The 18,054-nt window shown below is 29.4% G+C and overlaps 3 protein-coding genes across 6 annotated transcripts in view; 1 reads left to right on the top strand and 2 right to left on the bottom strand.

The window, feature by feature from the left end:
* Pmp70 (ATP binding cassette subfamily D member Pmp70) overlaps nucleotides 1-298 on the bottom strand; it is a 3,789-nt gene extending 3,491 nt beyond the window's left edge. Inside the window, exon 1 of the mRNA XM_011497325.1 lies at nucleotides 243-298. Coding sequence (XP_011495627.1) covers nucleotides 243-298 — 56 coding nt within the window. The remainder of the gene's footprint in view (nucleotides 1-242) is intronic.
* Nucleotides 299-5,347: 5,049 nt separating this feature from the next.
* Pink1 (PTEN-induced putative kinase 1) lies at nucleotides 5,348-11,676 on the top strand. Of its 4 annotated transcripts, none has more exons than XM_011497078.1 (10): nucleotides 5,348-5,746; nucleotides 5,860-6,112; nucleotides 6,195-6,472; nucleotides 6,581-7,122; nucleotides 7,204-7,326; nucleotides 7,398-7,815; nucleotides 7,890-7,988; nucleotides 8,057-8,248; nucleotides 10,680-10,814; nucleotides 10,932-11,214. In XM_011497078.1, the coding sequence occupies exons 2-10, from the start codon at nucleotides 5,983-5,985 to the stop codon at nucleotides 11,199-11,201; spliced, it is 2,187 nt and encodes a 728-aa protein (XP_011495380.1). In that variant the 5' UTR covers nucleotides 5,348-5,746; nucleotides 5,860-5,982; the 3' UTR covers nucleotides 11,202-11,214. The 4 variants fall into 4 exon arrangements, with proteins under 4 accessions (XP_011495380.1, XP_011495381.1, XP_011495383.1 ...); XM_011497079.1 differs by having other exon boundaries at nucleotides 5,348-5,794; XM_011497081.1 differs by lacking the exons at nucleotides 10,680-10,814; nucleotides 10,932-11,214 and adding an exon at nucleotides 11,520-11,676.
* A 531-nt stretch (nucleotides 11,677-12,207) lies between these two features.
* Nucleotides 12,208-17,661, bottom strand: Haspin (haspin). The gene is made up of 11 exons (XM_011497324.1): nucleotides 17,419-17,661; nucleotides 17,116-17,290; nucleotides 16,348-17,070; nucleotides 14,316-15,030; nucleotides 13,957-14,148; nucleotides 13,759-13,879; nucleotides 13,321-13,494; nucleotides 12,964-13,231; nucleotides 12,731-12,883; nucleotides 12,518-12,660; nucleotides 12,208-12,442 (listed from the first exon to the last, which is right to left on the bottom strand). Exons 1-11 carry the CDS (start codon nucleotides 17,607-17,609, stop codon nucleotides 12,208-12,210), a joined length of 3,090 nt encoding a protein of 1,029 aa, XP_011495626.1. The 5' UTR covers nucleotides 17,610-17,661.
* Nucleotides 17,662-18,054: the final 393 nt, after the last annotated feature.

Raw genomic sequence — 18,054 nt, 5'->3', positions numbered from 1 at the left:
ACCGCGGCAGCCGAGACCGCGCTTTTCCTCGTCACAAATTTGCTCAGAGCCGGGGCCATTCTACCCTGGATATATTCGAGTGGCTGAGTGAAGCCGATCTCGTTCGATGTGGTTATAGCCGAGTACGGGGATCCGTCAACCAATTAGTTAACGATCAGCGGTGGGGTCTAGCGAACACTGGCACTCGGATCCTCCGCGGCAGCGAAGCGAACGAACGGCGTCCCGATTTCGTTGCTGAGCACCGCTGAAACTCGAGCCGAGGTGGGGATGCCATTACATTCCAAATCAATTTTCTCATTTCGCCACGCCGTGCGGCACCGATGCGGATAAATCAAAGGCAGACGGCGTACATGCATACCCACCACCGACCGTCTACGATGTACGCAATTGCGTGCGCGATATTTTTTAGCTGGGGTTTAATGCGAGGAAGTGGTGGTCGTAGTAGGGATGGTAGTGGTGGCGGTGGCGACGGCGGTGGCGGTGGCGACGGCGGTGGCGACGGCGGCGACGTTTGTTCCCCGAGAGCCGATGTGCTGATTGAGGTTTGTCTCTACGTAGACACCGGTTACACGTCACAGTCGTTGTCGGGCTAATTTCCCATATTCATCATTGATGGTTACTCGTTGCTCGTTCATCCAGCGACTTTGCGATATTGCTTGGCTTGGTTGGAAAGACGACTTTTGTCCATGATAATTCGTATTAATTAATGGTGTTTGTCGATGATGGGCATGAAAGTCAAAAAACGTCGAATTTACGCAAACTCTCGGATTCTGGGATAATCGCGAGGCAGCGCAATCAACCACCACCTGACGATAGCACGGGAAGAAAATCGTCCCAACAAATTTTTATCCAACGAATGTTTCAACGGTGCGATAGAACAATTTCCTTATTCGGCCAAATAGCATAGAGACAATTGCCATTCTTCGTTATATTATTTTCAGTGAAATATTAAATTTTAGATCTTGATTTGTCGATTTGTAAATATATGTTCTAGTGCTAAAGATATAGACAAAACGGTATCTTTCCTGTTCTTAACGATGTAACGATCGTAAATATAAAATAAAGAAATAATTCTTTTCTATTTTTCTTTGTTTTTGCACCCAGAAATAATCGCTTAAATAATAAGAACGCGTTCTTTAGTGATATTTGTAAACAATGATTTTTCTTTAAATAACTCTAGTTATATCATCAGATTACGTTTAAATAACATTACATAAGATTAATATAAAGGCGATAGGATTTTTGTTGTGGAAATTAAAGCTGCTATTCTTTATTATTCATTCAGCTCTGTATGAATTTACGCACATAAAGTCAAGTAGAAATGTTCGAGGGAAACGCGTTAAAAGTAATGCACGCGAATGTTTGAAAATTATGTAATATACGAAAAATTCAGAGAGACATTTAATGAAAGGACGTGTATTATTTTTCAATTTTTCCTGATTGAAAATTTAATTTCTTACCATCCATAAGGATAATAGTCATGGTTGTATAGAATTGCGAGACCTTTGACTAGAATCTACACTTTCGTTAAAAGACGGTAAATATTTTAATCGCATGTATAAAATATTTTAATAGTGTCGTATATCCTTTTGAGAAGGTTTTTTTTTTTTTTTTTTTTAAGCAATCGATGTGACGAATCAAATAAACAATTTTTAAATTGTATGCAGAATGGTTTCCGACTCGACACTTCCCCATTGATATGACTAAACGAAATGTAAATCTTAATGCTTATCCAAGTTTTTATGGTAAAATTACAATTAAATCGTTTAATAAATCGAAGGGAAAAAATTGTTTCATATTTTGTTTATCGTACTTTTGCTTATTCTATTATTATTCATATTGAAGAACGCGATAATTCATAATTCATGCTGTAAGATGGAAATTATCGTGCAAATCTGCATTGACTGAATAACTTGGAACGTTTAAACTCCATTTAAAGTAAATACAAAATATAAGTTTTTAAAGATATAATCTTTAAAGTTGCCTTTAACGACGTGTAAATTGCGTATTTGTATTTAATTGTAAATAAGCCCGTGTATTCATTGTAAAAGATAAATATTTGTTTATAAAAGTAATTTAATTTATGGTAATTAATGGTATGATAATTTATCGATATCTCCTTTTATACTTTTGGAATTTTACGAATTAATTTACGTAATAGAAAGTCAAAAAAGTAGTGATAAACAACGTCTGATTAGGTGAAAGTACGTTACATAAAAGAATATGATAATCCTCCGAATAGCTCGTTCGTAAATTCAAAGCATATTTTTTTAATGTTATTTTATTGATACGAAATCAAAATTTAACAATAAAATGTAAAAGGAAGGTCAATTGTCGTAGTGTCTTTGATGTTTTTCTATGACCCGACAAAGGTACAAAAAATCTAATTCAGAAAAATCTAAGTAAACGGGACAATTGCTAATTAATCGCAGCTATTAAATATTTTATATTATTTATCATTTTTGTTGTAATTTTTTAATTTGTAAGAATAATCTTTTAAAAAAAAAAAAGAAAAAAAAGCCATACTTCCTAAACTGAGAGCCTGTCAATTATTCATTGCGAATAGCACAAAAGCATATTCACGAATTATCCAATAAGATCCAATTAACAAATTGCAACAAGTCAACTTGTCTGTACTATATATAATGAAATAAAAATCAATTATCCACTCATGAATGAGATGAATTTATTAATATTACAGCTGCATTAAATAACAGTAAGTCAGATTTTATAATTACTAAAAAGATACGAATATTTTAGACTTATTATGTCGTACTTATTACATTATTTATCGTACAAAAGCTTTATTACACAAAGTGCGTGTGATTGTACTCGTTGATATTAAATTGTTCGCACAATTTTTAACCTTTTCGAAGCCACAGCTATAGTTTAAATAATATTACTATTCTACAGAATAGTCTGTAACTGATATTTCAATATGATTATGTATTATTACCGATTATCACTTGATGAAACGCTCACGTGTCAATGCTACGCGTTAAAGTCCATAAATCTCTGATATTATTAAATGATTACAAAACCGACAAAATATATTAATGATATTAAAATAATGTTGGAGACAATTTATCGATGTGCGTTAGATTGGCTGTATTCCGTAGTATCCATTGTAAATCATTTCGGTAACCGCTGAGTAGAAAGTATCTGCAGTCGAAAAATGGTGGAGCACGAGTTTACATCATTTATTTGAAAATTTAAGGCTATTGGTTGGATAGGTTTTTTTTTTTTTCTTTCTGACACCGTCCGTCTGTATCAAGTGTGTTTCTGTCCTATATATTTAATCATTCGATTTCAAATAGCGTTTTTAACAATGAGCGCTGATAATGATAACCCCATGTACTGAGCATAATTACAATATTGTGTAAATAATAGATTGAAAAAAAGAAAAAAAGCATTAATCGTCCAATACTCAACACAGAACTATTTTATATTTTCCTTATTCTTTCAACAATCACAATACTTATTTATATTGTATTCGAATAAAGTGTTGAAAACAAAAAAAAAAAACAAAACAATATATCGGAAAGAGTATAAGGATTGTTTAAATTTTTTTAATCCCGAAATTAACGAGTCAAACTTTACATTAATTATAAATGTAATTGTAGTTGGCTAATTTCATGACCTTCCGAACCTAAGTTATTGAAATTAAAATATTTCCTTGTTGGTTATAAGGGTTGCTTTTTCAACTTCAAATTCTATTCTACCCATAACGAATCACAAGTAATTAGGACTTGTAATTAATAATTAATTGAAGCATAAAAGCGAAAAGTAAAGACCATTAATTTCCTATCACAATTTACACTCAATGATATCTCAATATAAAATTTTTTGATTAAATTAGATAAAATAAAATTTAAAATTCTTTCGCGAAATATCAAATTTTTTATTGTAATGTATTTAGATAAGTGAGTTAGAGCGTGAAAGATATTTATTATCTAATTTTAGATTTTTTTACTAAGATATAACATGAATATGACTCACGTTGATTTGTCTAATTTGTACTCAAAGATTTATCTCCTATCTTTATCGAAAAATAATCCATTTTACAAACTGTAATTCAATTTTTATGTATGATTAACAAATGACGCAATTAAACATTTATTATGATGTTGAGTTATGAAAACAGATTGTGTAATAAAATCATTTATTTGTGTTAAATTGTAAAAATAAATCTAATAAACTTGAAGGTAAAAGTACAAATATCTGCTGATATAGCAAAAAGGGAAAATTTTATTTACATCTAATCTTCAATTTTTTCTAAAGAAAATTAAAAATAAAAATAAAAACATTGTCGAGTTTGTTCTTACGTGTATAGCGTGAAAAATTAACATAATATATTAAATTAATGTAAATTTTATGAAGGATTTTGTCGATCATTAGTCTATTTATAGTGTCAGTTATTGACATTGCGGTTGATTAAATTGCGTATCGTTGTTTAAACATATATTTCATAATCGTTTTAATGCTGAAATACTGAAATGAAAGAACAGATGAGCCATGGCATAATGCTTCCTTCCCATTGCTATTGAATAAATACTTTTTTTTTTTTTTTACATGCGAAGGTAATGTAGAAGGAAAAAATTAGTAATAAAAAATAGTAATAAATGCAATTGCATAATGATCATATTGAAATTTGTCGACAATTATTTCATTACAAAGGGCTATGTGATATATTTTTGAGAAATTCGGCATTAAATTAAATTCTATTTTCACGCTTTCTGACATTTTTCACTTTATTCTCCTTAATAAATCACGTTACCTGCTGTATATTATTATTTATTTTACTAATGCAATAATTGCGCGTATTATTAAATTTGTTGAACGTAATAATTTTAATATCTAATGATTTTTATTTTCCGTTCTCGGCGCTCTTTGCAAAGTAGTTTAGTAAACAGAGTTATATTCATAATAAAAAATGTATGTATAATGAATATACTGTTGTAAAAAAAAAAAAAAATTTTATAGCAAATTTTATTTGTCAGCACAGAGAATAAATGATGTTGTTTAAAGAACCTTAGCTTAGCGACTCTAACGCTTAGCTTTTATAATTTTACATAATTTTCATAAATCATGTAGAGACAGCGAGTTTGTAATTAGAGAAACTAGCAATCTGTAATTATCTGTAATGCTCCAATAGCAAAATTCAAAGTGTTATTAAAGTATTCTTAAAGAAAATTTTGAATTTTGCGTCTGTGATCTTACTTTAATTGATGTCGTATTTATCGACAATTGATAAATTGTTGTAAAAATTTGTGACCCCACCCCCCACCCCCCCACCCATTATTATCATATTTCATATGTGTATTTTCCTTGGTTAGTAATAGTGAATGTACCTAAAGCATCTATCCTCGGACGATCTCGCGAATGTTGGTTGAGAATACGTAAATGATGCAAGGCAACGTAGTGCATCAACGCCTCTGGTGGATTATTATCCTACCTAATTTCTGCATAATGTTGTAGAAAATCAGAAATAAATGTGAGCTCAAATATGCTCTATAACCGCGCACGACATTAAAATGTATTTTTTTTTTTCACATATATCTTTAGTTTCGAAAAATCTAGTAACATTGTCTGGTAAATCTAGCGACACTTGTGTATATGTGTAATGCGAATTTGGCTTCGGATAAACCTTGAAGAATACGACGACGCAATTTATGCGACGCTTTTAGGATTATTTTAACATTTCGCATCGTAGTAGTGATGCTGGTCGGTGCAGAATAGTCCGAAGGTAATTGTTGGAGGACTTTTTTGATATTGAGGCCGTCAGGCGCAAGAGGTTCGGTCTTGCGTTATTTACATATCGATTAATATATTGTAATAAAGAATATTTTACTGTTATAGCACATGCATAATGTTTATGACAACGGATATTATTACGAGCGAAAATTGAGGTTACATTTTGTATCCGAACTCTTTTCGGAGGCTTGCACATAGGCCTTCGGAGTGGACGTTCCTGTTTGAGATATGTCGATTAGGATTTTAGCCCAACGTCTTGTACAAGATGGTCGATTTCTTCTGCGCTCCATTAAAAATCCGGAGCACTTTTTCAACACAAAAAGCGCAAATTTCACCAAGATACACTGTGCACGAGTAGGTAAGTACAAATTGACCCATGTATATTAATTGTAGGAGTGACTCGTCGTGCAAAGCTATTCCTACAAGCGTTATTCTTATAGGTGAGTCCCAGGGCCACGTGCGTGCAGGTACTGGTGGCTTGTCGTCCAGTACCGGTCACCTTGGCTTCCTGGGAACTCAAGCACGACGTCTATTCGTTGATAATGTACTGAAGCGAGTGACCAACACCCTTGCAGCTGAGTTGAGACGTCGAGCTGCAAGACGACTGTTCGGTGGTGATTCGGCACCATTTTTTGCTTTGGTGGGAGTTTCGTTGGCATCTGGTACTGGTGTTCTAACAAAGGAAGATGAATTGGAAGGCGTATGTTGGGAGATCAGGGTGAGTGGATAAAAAGCGAATGAAAAGTTCAGCAACAGAACTTGTAGATATGTTTCATTATTGGCTTATTACAATTTTTTGTTAATTGATTTTCCTAAATATTTTCAGGAAGCAGTCTCGAAATTACAATGGAATAAATCTAAGAACGATAAAAATTATGAAAGTATACAAAAGGTCTCGATGGGTAATAACCTTAGTTTAAAAAGTTTTGTAGTAGGGCCGCTGATAGAAAAAGGCTGCTCAGCCGCTGTCTATGCTGGTCGTTTAAAGAACAGCCAGGAGAGTAAAAGTAGCAACAATATAATTTTAGATAAAAACACAGACCTATCTGTTTTTCCACTGGCAATTAAAATGATGTTTAATTACGATGCGGAATCCAATGCAAATGCAATCCTAAAATCAATGTTTAGAGAAACAACGCCAGCTTGGAAGCATTATAGTAACGACGAAGTTATATATTGGCAAGTACATATGGCAAACAATATAAAAACTTTGCCTCCCCATACAAACATAGCAGCTGTGTATGCTGCGTTTGCTGACACTGTACCTCTACTACCAGCATCGAACGAAATGTATCCAGATGCATTGCCAGCGAGACTTAATCCCGAAGGCTCAGGAAGAAATATGAGTCTATTTTTATTAATGAAAAGGTTTGGTTTTTCTATACAATGTTTTTTTTATTCTAACTACTAAATCAATGCTAAAAGCTGAATTATGCGCTTTCAATTTAGATACGATATTACTTTGAAGCAATATGTGCTTGAAAAGCCAATGAAAACTCATGTTTCGATCTTATTATTAGCACAGTTATTAGAAGGAGTCGCTCATATACATTCTCATGGTATAGCCCATAGGTAAATTATTTCGTTGCATGTTCAAAAGCATTTTGTTAAAGGAATAGAGTTTAAATAATTTCATTTAACAGGGATCTTAAATCTGATAATATACTACTCGATATTTCGGAGGAGCTTGATAATTGTCCGACATTGGTAATAACAGATTTTGGATGCTGTTTAGCAGATAAAAATCTTGGTCTACATCTTCCGTATAATTCTCATGACATTGATAAAGGTGGAAACGCCGCTCTAATGGCTCCTGAAATAATTTTATCCGAGCCAGGGACTTTTACAAGCCTTAATTATTCAAAGTCCGATCTTTGGACTGTCGGTGCTATTGCATACGAAATATTCGGTATGCCAAATCCCTTTTGTGGAACTTATCAGCAAAAGTCATTATTGAAAAATTACAATTACAACGAAGATGATCTACCTACACTGCCAGCATCCGTTCCAACTGTAATAGCAGCTTTAATTAGGAATATGCTATTACGCAGTACATACAAGGTAGATAAAGATTGATCTTTATTGGCAATGTATTGAAAATTTTAGTAATTATACAAAACCTTACGACCTTATAGCGCCTTAGCGTCGAAATGGCAACAACTGTAATGCATCTACACTTATGGGCCCCGAGTTGTTGGTTTAAAAAAGGAACCAAAATTCCTTCCAATAGCGAAGTAAGATTGACTCTTTAAAGTGACATTGAAAGTAAATGTGTTAATATTCTTTATGATGTTTTTCGTAGATAATACAGTGGCTTTTGTGTTTAACCACAAAAATATTACATGAAAGTAAAAATAATTCTGCGGACGAGTACCAGAATGTCAAAGACGAAAAGCATAATGAGAAAATTATTTATCAACGATCATTATCAACACGATCATGTGGTAGACGTACAATGCCAGAATATCAATTAATTGCATGCTTCTTAGAAAAAGTAAGTCTAATTAATATTCGTAACGGCTTGCGGTGGATCCACAAAAATACTTAAATATTGCAGAAATTTATTATAATGTTAATTAGTAAACCGTTCATGTGTTATTCATATGAAACCCAAATGTCCAAGTGAAATCTTTGAATTATTATTTCAATTAAATCATGGAACTATTTATGAATATATTATGAAAAATTTATTTTTTATATCTATTCGAGTACATGGGAAATATAAAATTATGATTTGTTGCGAAGAAATTGAAATTAATTAATTTTGATATATTATTAAATTATTTACTTATATTTATTTTCCGATTGAATTTTTTTTAAGCTTATCTTTCGTCAAATTAAAATGAAGAAAATCGAACGGCTGTAGATAAATTTTATTACAAATTGTTTTTATTGTTTTACGTCACATAATACTGTAAGCGGTAATATTAGACATTAAGTTCTTTTATGTCATAAATTTCGTTATGTTCATATATAAGTTTATTAAATTAGTAAAATTATTCATTTACGAATAATAAAATGAATCTAATATAATAATATATCTACAACAGCAGAATCCATCTGTAATGAGTCTTATATAATAGAAAATTAAATTTATGTACAAGTGATAAGTGTAAAATAAAAATAAAGTATACATACTTATCAATAAATTACAAAAAAAAATTTCTCTACTTATTATTTTCTTGCGTGGCATTGGTTTTCAATAGATTCCGGTTATCAGAAGTTTGCAATTTACGCCTTAAATCATTGATATTCAAGTCCTTAGCGTTAGCCAAGTCTTTAATATATTCAAGAAATTCTTTATAATTAATTGCCCTTTTACGAAATTTAAAAAAACATAGTCCAGTGTCGGTTGATGTAACGCGATTCATATCTAATATTTCAGCAGCTTCGAACCATTTATCGCATTGAGAAAGAGGTAATAGTTCAACATTCATTGCCAGTGAAATTGGATCCATTTTACAATATGCTACAGAAAATTGTAACTTTAATATGAAATTTAAATTTTAACTTATAAATAAATACGAATATTACCTTTGAACATATCATCCAAAGGAGTTATTTCTTTAGTTAATGAGGTTTGCGACATTTTTAACTTATCCAATAGAGCCAATTGTTTATTTTTCTTATACAATCGTATAAAGTAAGAAATTCGAGGGATATATATGGTATAATGTAAATATAATTTGATTCAATTTCAGGTATAAATACAAAGGTATGCGGTTATTATAATTTTCTCTCTACAAGTGCGTTAAACAATTGCGATTGATTTACAATCTTTACTAAAAACATTTATTAAAATGATATATTTTTATAAAACTTTCTATTACTAAATAATGACATTTTAAAGTATAACACAATAATATTAAGGAGTTGAATGGCAAATTATTAAAAACTTTTTAAACTTATTCGAATAGCTAAGAACAAATTTACATAAAAATAAAAAAAAAAAAAATAAAGAAAAATTACAGTAATTATGTACATAGTGAAAGTTATTAAAAATAAGTTTAACTTGCATCGTGCTTCGTTTCGTTCATAACGTTTTGTTAAAAAACATCATATCTGATTGTAATGAGATCTTATTTTTTAATTGTTATTATTATTATTATTATTATTATTATTTTCTGATAAACTTGTGCTCCAAGATCATGTATTCGTGCGTAGACTCTTGAATATATAAATTGAAAATTTTCGATAAATACGTATCCAGTTTCATATGATAAGTATATTCAGACTTGATTTAGCCGTCGGTAAGGACATTATTTTTCACGCATATGAAAAACTAAACTTTTTTATATCTTAATTAATTTAGTTGCTAGGGTATTGTTTATTTATTGACGGAATTCTTCTAAGGTTAACTTCAGCGTTTAAAATTTGTATTTGTAAAATTTGTATTTTAAAAATGGAAATTTGTAATGTTAAGGTTGACAGTTACGGATCTCTCATTATTCCAACGCCAAAATCAAAAAATTCGAAAAAATCAAAACCAATCTCTTTATCATTTGTTTATCCTCGTAATATTCTTTTAAGCAGACGTTTTGAAAAGACTTATAAGCCTGAATTCGTAATGAAAAGCGTATATTTTATTTACAATTGCAAGAGAAACAAAGAAGGAAGTCAAGATTTAATTTTGAATGGCAATGATCTAAATCACAGAATTGGGTTAAATAAACATTATTATGCTTGAAAAAATAGACTAGCGAATGTTATTTTATAAGAAATATTTTTTAGGCGACGTTTCAAGAACTGGGATGTTCCTTATTTATCATTATTTGTATCAAAGCACAAGGATGTAATAAGATTGAATTTAGCTAACAATGAAATTAACTCGGCTGGATTTATGAATTTAATCAAGTGTATAATTGTAATTTTAAATATGCAATTGAATTCAATCATAATTCATGCGTCACTGAAATTATTTTCAGGACTGCAAACACGTTTTAGAACTTGATGTTAGAAATAATGAAATAACCGATTGCGGCATTAATGATATGTGTCGGTACGGGGCGGAATTGCAGTTGCAAGTATTGCGATTAAGCGGAAACAAAATTGGGGTTGAAGTATATATAATAAATAATGTTTAATGAACTTAAAGCCTTTAATGTTGGCTTTCTTCAATCACGCGAGATGTATTAATTTAATTTGCCTTTATTGCACCGAACACGTGTTTTATTTAGAATTCCAAACAAATTGCAACAATGATTGTAAAAAACAATTTTATAAAGCATCTTGACATCGCTGAAGTTGGACAAAATGAATCAAGTTTGGTTTATTTTACGACGGTATTGCGATCGGATCAGGATTATTTTAACGACTGTTTGAAGATTTTAGATCTCAGTCGACCGATTCCTCAATGCTTGTATACAAAATTTGATAGTTCGCACATCGCTACACTTATTGGAACCATGTTGCGAGTAATAATTAAAATTTTTGTTTATAATTGTTAATGGCAATTGATTAATTCTCTATCTTGTTCAACAGTATAATTATACTTTGGAAGAACTTTATTTGCAGAAGTTCGACTTTTTTTGTCACGATATTGAAGATATGTTAGAAAACGCAAAGTACAATAAAACTTTAAGGGTTTTAGATTTATCATGTAATAACATTGGCGATTACGCAATGGAGTTGATCGGTGACTGGTTAAAGACACGACCGCCTCTTCGATCATTATTGCTCGCTCATAATATCATAACCGATCGTGGCATCAGGTAATAGTTTCATTACAAACATACAATCAATTAATAATTAATCCATTCTTTTAGATCATTGAGCGAAGGTATACGATTATCCAAATTGTTGGTAATCGACGTATCTTACAATCGTTTTACCGATGAAAGTGGTGTCAAACTTCTTAATTCGATAAAAAAGTCACCATTGGTGCGACAACTTAGAATATACGGAAACAATGTTGGGCATGCAACGGCAAAAGTATGATCTAAACATTATTATTGGAAAAAAAAAAAAAATTTGTAATTTTAATTTCATATTTAGGTACTTGAGCTGATGATATTAGCTGATGTTGTCGAACAAGAAAATCTTGACGTTAAACCGTACGAGGTTGATGGCATATTCTATTTCGCTTATTATCATAGAAAGTATTCTAAATAAAATCTAATTCACAGCAATAATATTTATCATGAATATATGAGTAAATGTATAAAGCGTGAATGCATAATAAAATTTATAACAAAGTACTATCTTCTTTTTAGGGGAAAGTGTAGGGCGCGCTGTAAAATATATAAATTATATAAAATACGTATTTATTTATTTTAAACTACATTTAGCAAATGATATTTACAAAAGTAGCAATTACAATGCCTACATATATACAATTAAAATATAATATTTATTTGTCATGAATTAACAATATTTAAATTATCTAAAAATTAACTAGTCATTTTTCAATTTTTAATTATCTTAATTAATTAAGGCAATAAGTAATTTTGTACTTTATGCTTTATCACCAATGACATTAAATATGGTAGTGATTTTTTTGCAATTTTTGATAAAATCAAAAGCACTATCATAATTAAAAATCTCTTTTCTCAATGCTTTCATTTCTTCCATATTGGTCCTATGAACTTTTGTAGTTTTCTTTTTATATCTCACAGCCGTTATCATTTTGTCAAGGATATAATCCAGCCATAAAATATTTGTGTACGGCTTAAATTGTTGCCAGTCGTTACTAGTTATTCCATAGTTTTAATCAAATTAATTCAATAGTATGAAATTTTTAATTTATAATTTACTAGTTACTTACTTGACGTTATCCTTCATCATTCTATAAATATCAAATTGATATTCTCCTTGTGCTGTAAATAATGTAGGATCTGTTGCCAAATCATTGAAAATCTTACAACCTTGATACAGCATTCTAGATAATGTAAAATCAATCACTGAAACCTAAGAAAATGTATGAAATTTAGTTTTGCATTTTCTTTTCTGGCAATTAAAATAATGTCAATTTATGTACTTTGACCCCATTGGTAGGTATTAAAATTTCCACACCATCAACTTTAAAGACGGCGTTCGCATCTTTTGTTTTAGATATTAAAAGATTTCCCCAATGTAGATCTCTATGTTCAAATTCGAGAGTTTTTTCAGCAATAGCCAGGGAGAATGCAGTCTACAAATTTAGAGAGTTTTAAGTGCAATTCAAATTATTCTTCCCTTGTCAAAGTAAAAAAATAACAATTTTCTATGTACTTGTATGAATATAGAATAAGATTCTAATGCATTTTGAAAGCTATAAGCCTCAAGGTCTTGTCCACCATGCGCGAGCTCGAGAACTACATACAATTGCTGCTTAGTAAACATAGATGGGCAGTCATTTTCCGACTTCTTCTCAAAGTCATACTTTTTCCATAAATTAATTAATTTTTTCGGATACGATCCGATAATACACATAACTTTATTAACTCCAACGAAACAATTTGTGTTATACTCCTCTCCGAATCTGAGTTTATTTAATTCTCTGAAAAAGAAAAGAAATTGCATTGATAACAGAATTTTATTTATATAAAAAAAAAAAAAAAAAAAAAAAAAAAAAAAAAAAATACTCACTGAGAAATGATAATTTCAGAAAGAATTTCATGAAATTTTTTTTGCGGTTCACAGTTAACCAATTCTTGACCTTCGATTGGTATAATTTTTATAACTGATTTTTCATTATTATTTTCATATAGAAATACTTCACCGTAAACGCCTTCACCGATTTTTCGACAACAATCTATATATCTTCAATAAAATAATTATAGTTTAAAAAGAACATACATTCTGTCTAAAAATTAAAAAATATTTTTCTTCCCTTAGTCAATACATTTTTTTTTTTTTTTTTAATTAAACCGAATGAAATTTGAATATTTACTATATTAAATCAAACAAATGATTCATCATTTTTAATATTCATTGATTTATTTAATAATTTATCTTAGATTCTTTTTTTTTTTTAATGAATAGGCGCGTCAAAAGATCGGAAATAAAATGAAATCGTGAACTTACGAGTCAGAAAAACAAACATTGAAAGGCAAGTAAGATGTTTGTTTACAGCGCTTTAAAATAATATCTTTTGCCGATCGAATTAAATCATCTTCAGTTTCAATTAATGTATCTCTACGAATTTCTAAAACATATGTTGAAAACAATTTTAATACATTTGTGTTATATTATTGTTTTACATAGAAAATAATAATTAATTACTCGTGGAAAATTTTCTTGCAACCGATGTTTTACGTCTTATATCAGAAACGTCAACAATTTTTTTAATATCTGTAAAATCGTCGGTAAGAGTTGATTTTTTACCACTTGGAATAATGCGTATGGAAAAACCTCGTGAAAAACGAGGTCTACCGGTGATTGAAGGTGATCTATTTTTATCTTTCTGAATAACATCTAAAACGGTAGAAAAAGTGATAAAAGAGCTCTTACGTCATTCCTAATTTTTACTGTAGATTGAATAAAACTTAGGATAAAATTAAAAATATATTACAGATGATTTATCTACTATTTATTCGTATTTATTAAAATGTTTATTGTTAGAATTAAGGTTTGGAAAATACCTTCTGGTTGCATATTTAAAATGGATTGAACACTGTGTCTCCAGTTTTTGCCTCTTCCAATTGCTAATTCATCCAAGTTTTGTACATTATGAAAATGATTTATAATTGACAAGGATCTCGCCCAAGATTTTCCAGGCTTTAAAAAAACCGATGGACTCTTAACACTATCGTTCGCAAAACTATTTCCATTGGTGGAATCATTATGTGAATCGATTTTATTCTCTTTCTCAATAATAGTACCTTCTTCCAGATAATTTTCTCCTATAGATCCCAATGGCTTATTCGATGTTTTAATTAGTCTTCTTCTCATAGTAATCCTAGTCGGATCTTTTAATTTTAAAGAAAGTGGAAATTCTTCATCGACATTATTAATGTTTCGGTCAGCTTCACAATTTACCTCGCCGCTTCTTATCAATACATTTTCATTTAAATTAATGTCTGTATTTTGATTCAAAATCAAATCGCTCATTGAATTTTTTACATTAACATTATTTTCACCAAAATTTCTTCCTACGTCCCTTGATTTAACAATATTTTTAGATTTTTTAAATATGGTTTTAATTTTTTTTTTATCATTTTTTTTCGCTACAGGTAGTCGATAGTTTTCATCTATTTCTTCCAGTTTTGATACAAGTACAATTAGTTCTTTACTCATACTTAATTGTTTAGCTTCTTTTATCTTATTATAATTATTTTTTAAATCTAATACTTTTTTCTTATTTCGTGTCACGGTAGAATCAATTTTTTTCATTTTATCAAAATTAATTTCCTGGTTTTCAATTTCAACAATATTATCTTGCATAATTGTGATTTTATCATCTATTTTTTTTCTTCTATTACTTGTCTTAATATTTCTTAAAATTTTTGGTTTTTTAACTGCAGATATTTTATTATGTTTTGAAATTTTTGTTGATAAAATAGGTGATTTATTATTGATATATTTATCAATTCTTGTAATGCATACTATAGGTCTTATGTAATTTAACTTTACGTCAATGTTTTTAGCATCTTCATGTGTTTGCTCTCTTTTGATTTCATTATCAATCTGATTGTTATTGTTTAAAGTGCTTTTATTTTTATCAACAGGCTCGATATAACTATCTACAACTGATTTATTTACGTCTTTATTATTACTTATTTTTATAACTTCTGATTCCTGGGTAAATTTATCTTTATTACTATTATTTAATATTACGACAGAATTTTTTTCAACGTTTTCTTCAAACTTCTGTTCTAAATTAACATTTTTAATCGAAGTATTATTAGTACCATGCTTATTACTTACATTATCATTATTTATAGTATTTTGTTTATTTATTGAATTAGGAAGTAGATTTTCAATAATACCAGATTCATTATTTTTATCGGGATTTATTTTGATCTGTCGTTTTAATTTGCTGGGTTGATTTAATTTTTGTTTCCTTAATGTTCTGAAAGATATAATAGGTGATTCTTGAATTAAAATTTCATTTACATTTTCTTTTTCTTTCAAAAGCTTATTTTCAATATTTATTATATTATTATCAATTATATTTGTGTCGGGAACTATATTTTTGATATTATCTGTTTGGGTATTGTCCGATACAATATTTCCACTTTTACACGAATTAGGAATATTATTTATAGGAAAGTTATTTTGTGTGTCTGTAACGCTATTACTTATTGATTGAGCGAATTCTGTTTTTGACAAAATCGATGACTTGGTTTTGATATTTTCGTTATTCAGTTTAATAGATGAGTCATGCAACTCTGTTTGCAAGTTTTTATCATTTTCAGAATTTTCAGAATTAATGGTTACTTTTCTTAATCTCTCTGTTTCTGATAAATACTCATACGATGAATTATAATCATTTGTCCAGTCATGAGGAGAAAATTCAGAATCGTTTTCTAATAAATCATGTTTATTCTCATTTGTTATTGATTGTCTATCGGGATCATGGATAACTGATAATTTTTCATTAGTTTTTATAGAATTATTTATGAATTCTGATGTTAAACTTTTAAAATTATCTTGTATATTATTTAATATAACTGTTTTATTTTTGCAAAATTGATCTAAATTGCCCTCTGTATCATCAAAAAGTAAAGGAGAGTCAATAATGCTAATAACTTTATTCTTTTTTTGTTCTTTTTTTTCTGGAGCAATGTTTGTCAATTGCTTTTCCATATTTGATTGTATATCAATATTTTTTAACAAATTATTATCATTTTCAATATCAATAGTGGTCTCATTTAGTAATTTGTTACCAAACAGCAATTTAGAATCATTTAAATTCTTATCAATAGTATTTTCATTTAACATAGGAATGCCATTAGCTTTGGAATTACATAATTCTTGTGCAGTAATTTCGTTTGAATTGTTAAAATGATTGAGATCAGAATTATTTAACTGTTTATCTTCTGGTTTTAAAAATTGAATTGTTTTTTCTTGTGACATACTTTCATATGATGTTATTGAAACTTTTGGAATGTGTTTATCATTTATGTATATATCATTGTCTAATAATATAGGGGAGCAATTGTATATATCAATATTTGTCCGCATTTTATATTCTCTAGGAGTACTTGTAGGTAATTCATCTATTACTTTCAGTTGATTGGTATTTAATACTTCATTCTGTTCACCATCTAGACATATTCTTTTTTTTTTACTTAAAACAGTTATTTCACCATGTTGATTTTCCTCTCTCTCAGGAGAACTTGCTTCCAAATTTTCATCATTGTTTTTATAATCACAAATTTTTCTTTTCACTCCAGTTACTTTACTTTTCATTACATTATTTATATTTTTATTTTCATTTTCATTTGGATAATTATATATACTTTCATCAACTTCTACATTTCCATCATTTTCATCATTACAGCCTTCTCTTAAAACTTTTTGCACTTCCTTCTTTTCTGGAATTATTTTGAAAAAGTCATCACTATCGGTATCGGAGCTAGGTTGATCCGTTGAATTAATTTGTGGTTGTATACTTAAAAAAAAAAATATATATATATATATATATATATAAATTACATATGCTTAAAGAAAACAATAGTTAATAAATCAAAATAAAAGCAAAATAAATGTCAACATACGGTTAAGTATATAGAAACTTACACTACTCCAGCTGCTAACCTGTCAAATGTATCATCAAAAGTACTGACAGTCAGAGTATTATCAAGTAATCGAGATTCTCTGATATTAGAAATATTTGTAGAATTCGGACAATTTGGTGCAAATGTTACAACAGATTTAAATGCAGCGATGGGCTGCCTTCTGCTATACGTTCTTATAGTCCGTTTTTCCATATTTTAACATTAAATCAACAAATCAATTTTATATTTTAATCCTGCATAGCCTAAAAATTCTATAAAGAAGCTATTCAATTATAGCGCAATTATATCTGTATATATATATGAACGTACGTTTCATTCATAGCTAATTACTTCACAATTTTTCTGATAACTAACCTGCCGAGTACTATTTGTCACAATAACAATTGTCTAGTCAAGATAAATCATAAACTGATGATAAGAAATTTACTTATCTTACGACATTTGTCACTTCCGTTACAATGTAGTAACGAAGTTTCCCGCCTTTCTGAATCTACGAAGCACCATCTATGGATCAAATAATATAACAAATAAGTTTAACTTCGTTACCGGCAGAACAAGGTTAAATTATTAGTAAAAAATTGTAATTAAAAATTTCAAATTTCAGTGCATTGATAACAGAAATTATAATTAATTTAAA

Source organism: Ceratosolen solmsi, unplaced genomic scaffold (genome assembly GCF_000503995.2).
Source record: "Ceratosolen solmsi marchali unplaced genomic scaffold, CerSol_1.0 scaffold13, whole genome shotgun sequence".
Taxonomy (NCBI): domain Eukaryota; kingdom Metazoa; phylum Arthropoda; class Insecta; order Hymenoptera; family Agaonidae; genus Ceratosolen; species Ceratosolen solmsi.
Note: the sequence above shows the minus strand (reverse complement) of the source record. Positions and strands in the feature narration are given on the sequence as shown.

What these genes read in the sequence shown, in the direction of transcription:
- Pink1 (XM_011497078.1), top strand. Translation starts at nt 5,983, where the DNA reads ATGTCGATTAGGATTTTAGCCCAACGTCTTGTACAAGATGGTCGATTT. An exon ending in GATACACTGTGCACGAGTAG is followed by an intron (nt 6,113 to 6,194) that starts GTAAGTACAAAT and finishes TTATTCTTATAG; the next exon opens with GTGAGTCCCAGGGCCACGTG. An exon ending in TTGCATGCTTCTTAGAAAAA is followed by an intron (nt 8,249 to 10,679) that starts GTAAGTCTAATT and finishes AATTATTTTCAG; the next exon opens with GACTGCAAACACGTTTTAGA.
- Haspin (XM_011497324.1), bottom strand. Translation starts at nt 17,609, where the DNA reads ATGGAAAAACGGACTATAAGAACGTATAGCAGAAGGCAGCCCATCGCT. An exon ending in TATATAATTATCCAAATGAA is followed by an intron (nt 17,071 to 17,115) that starts AATGAAAATAAA and finishes AGTAAAGTAACT; the next exon opens with GGAGTGAAAAGAAAAATTTG. An exon ending in ATGATGAAGGATAACGTCAA is followed by an intron (nt 12,443 to 12,517) that starts GTAAGTAACTAG and finishes TGGAATAACTAG; the next exon opens with TAACGACTGGCAACAATTTA.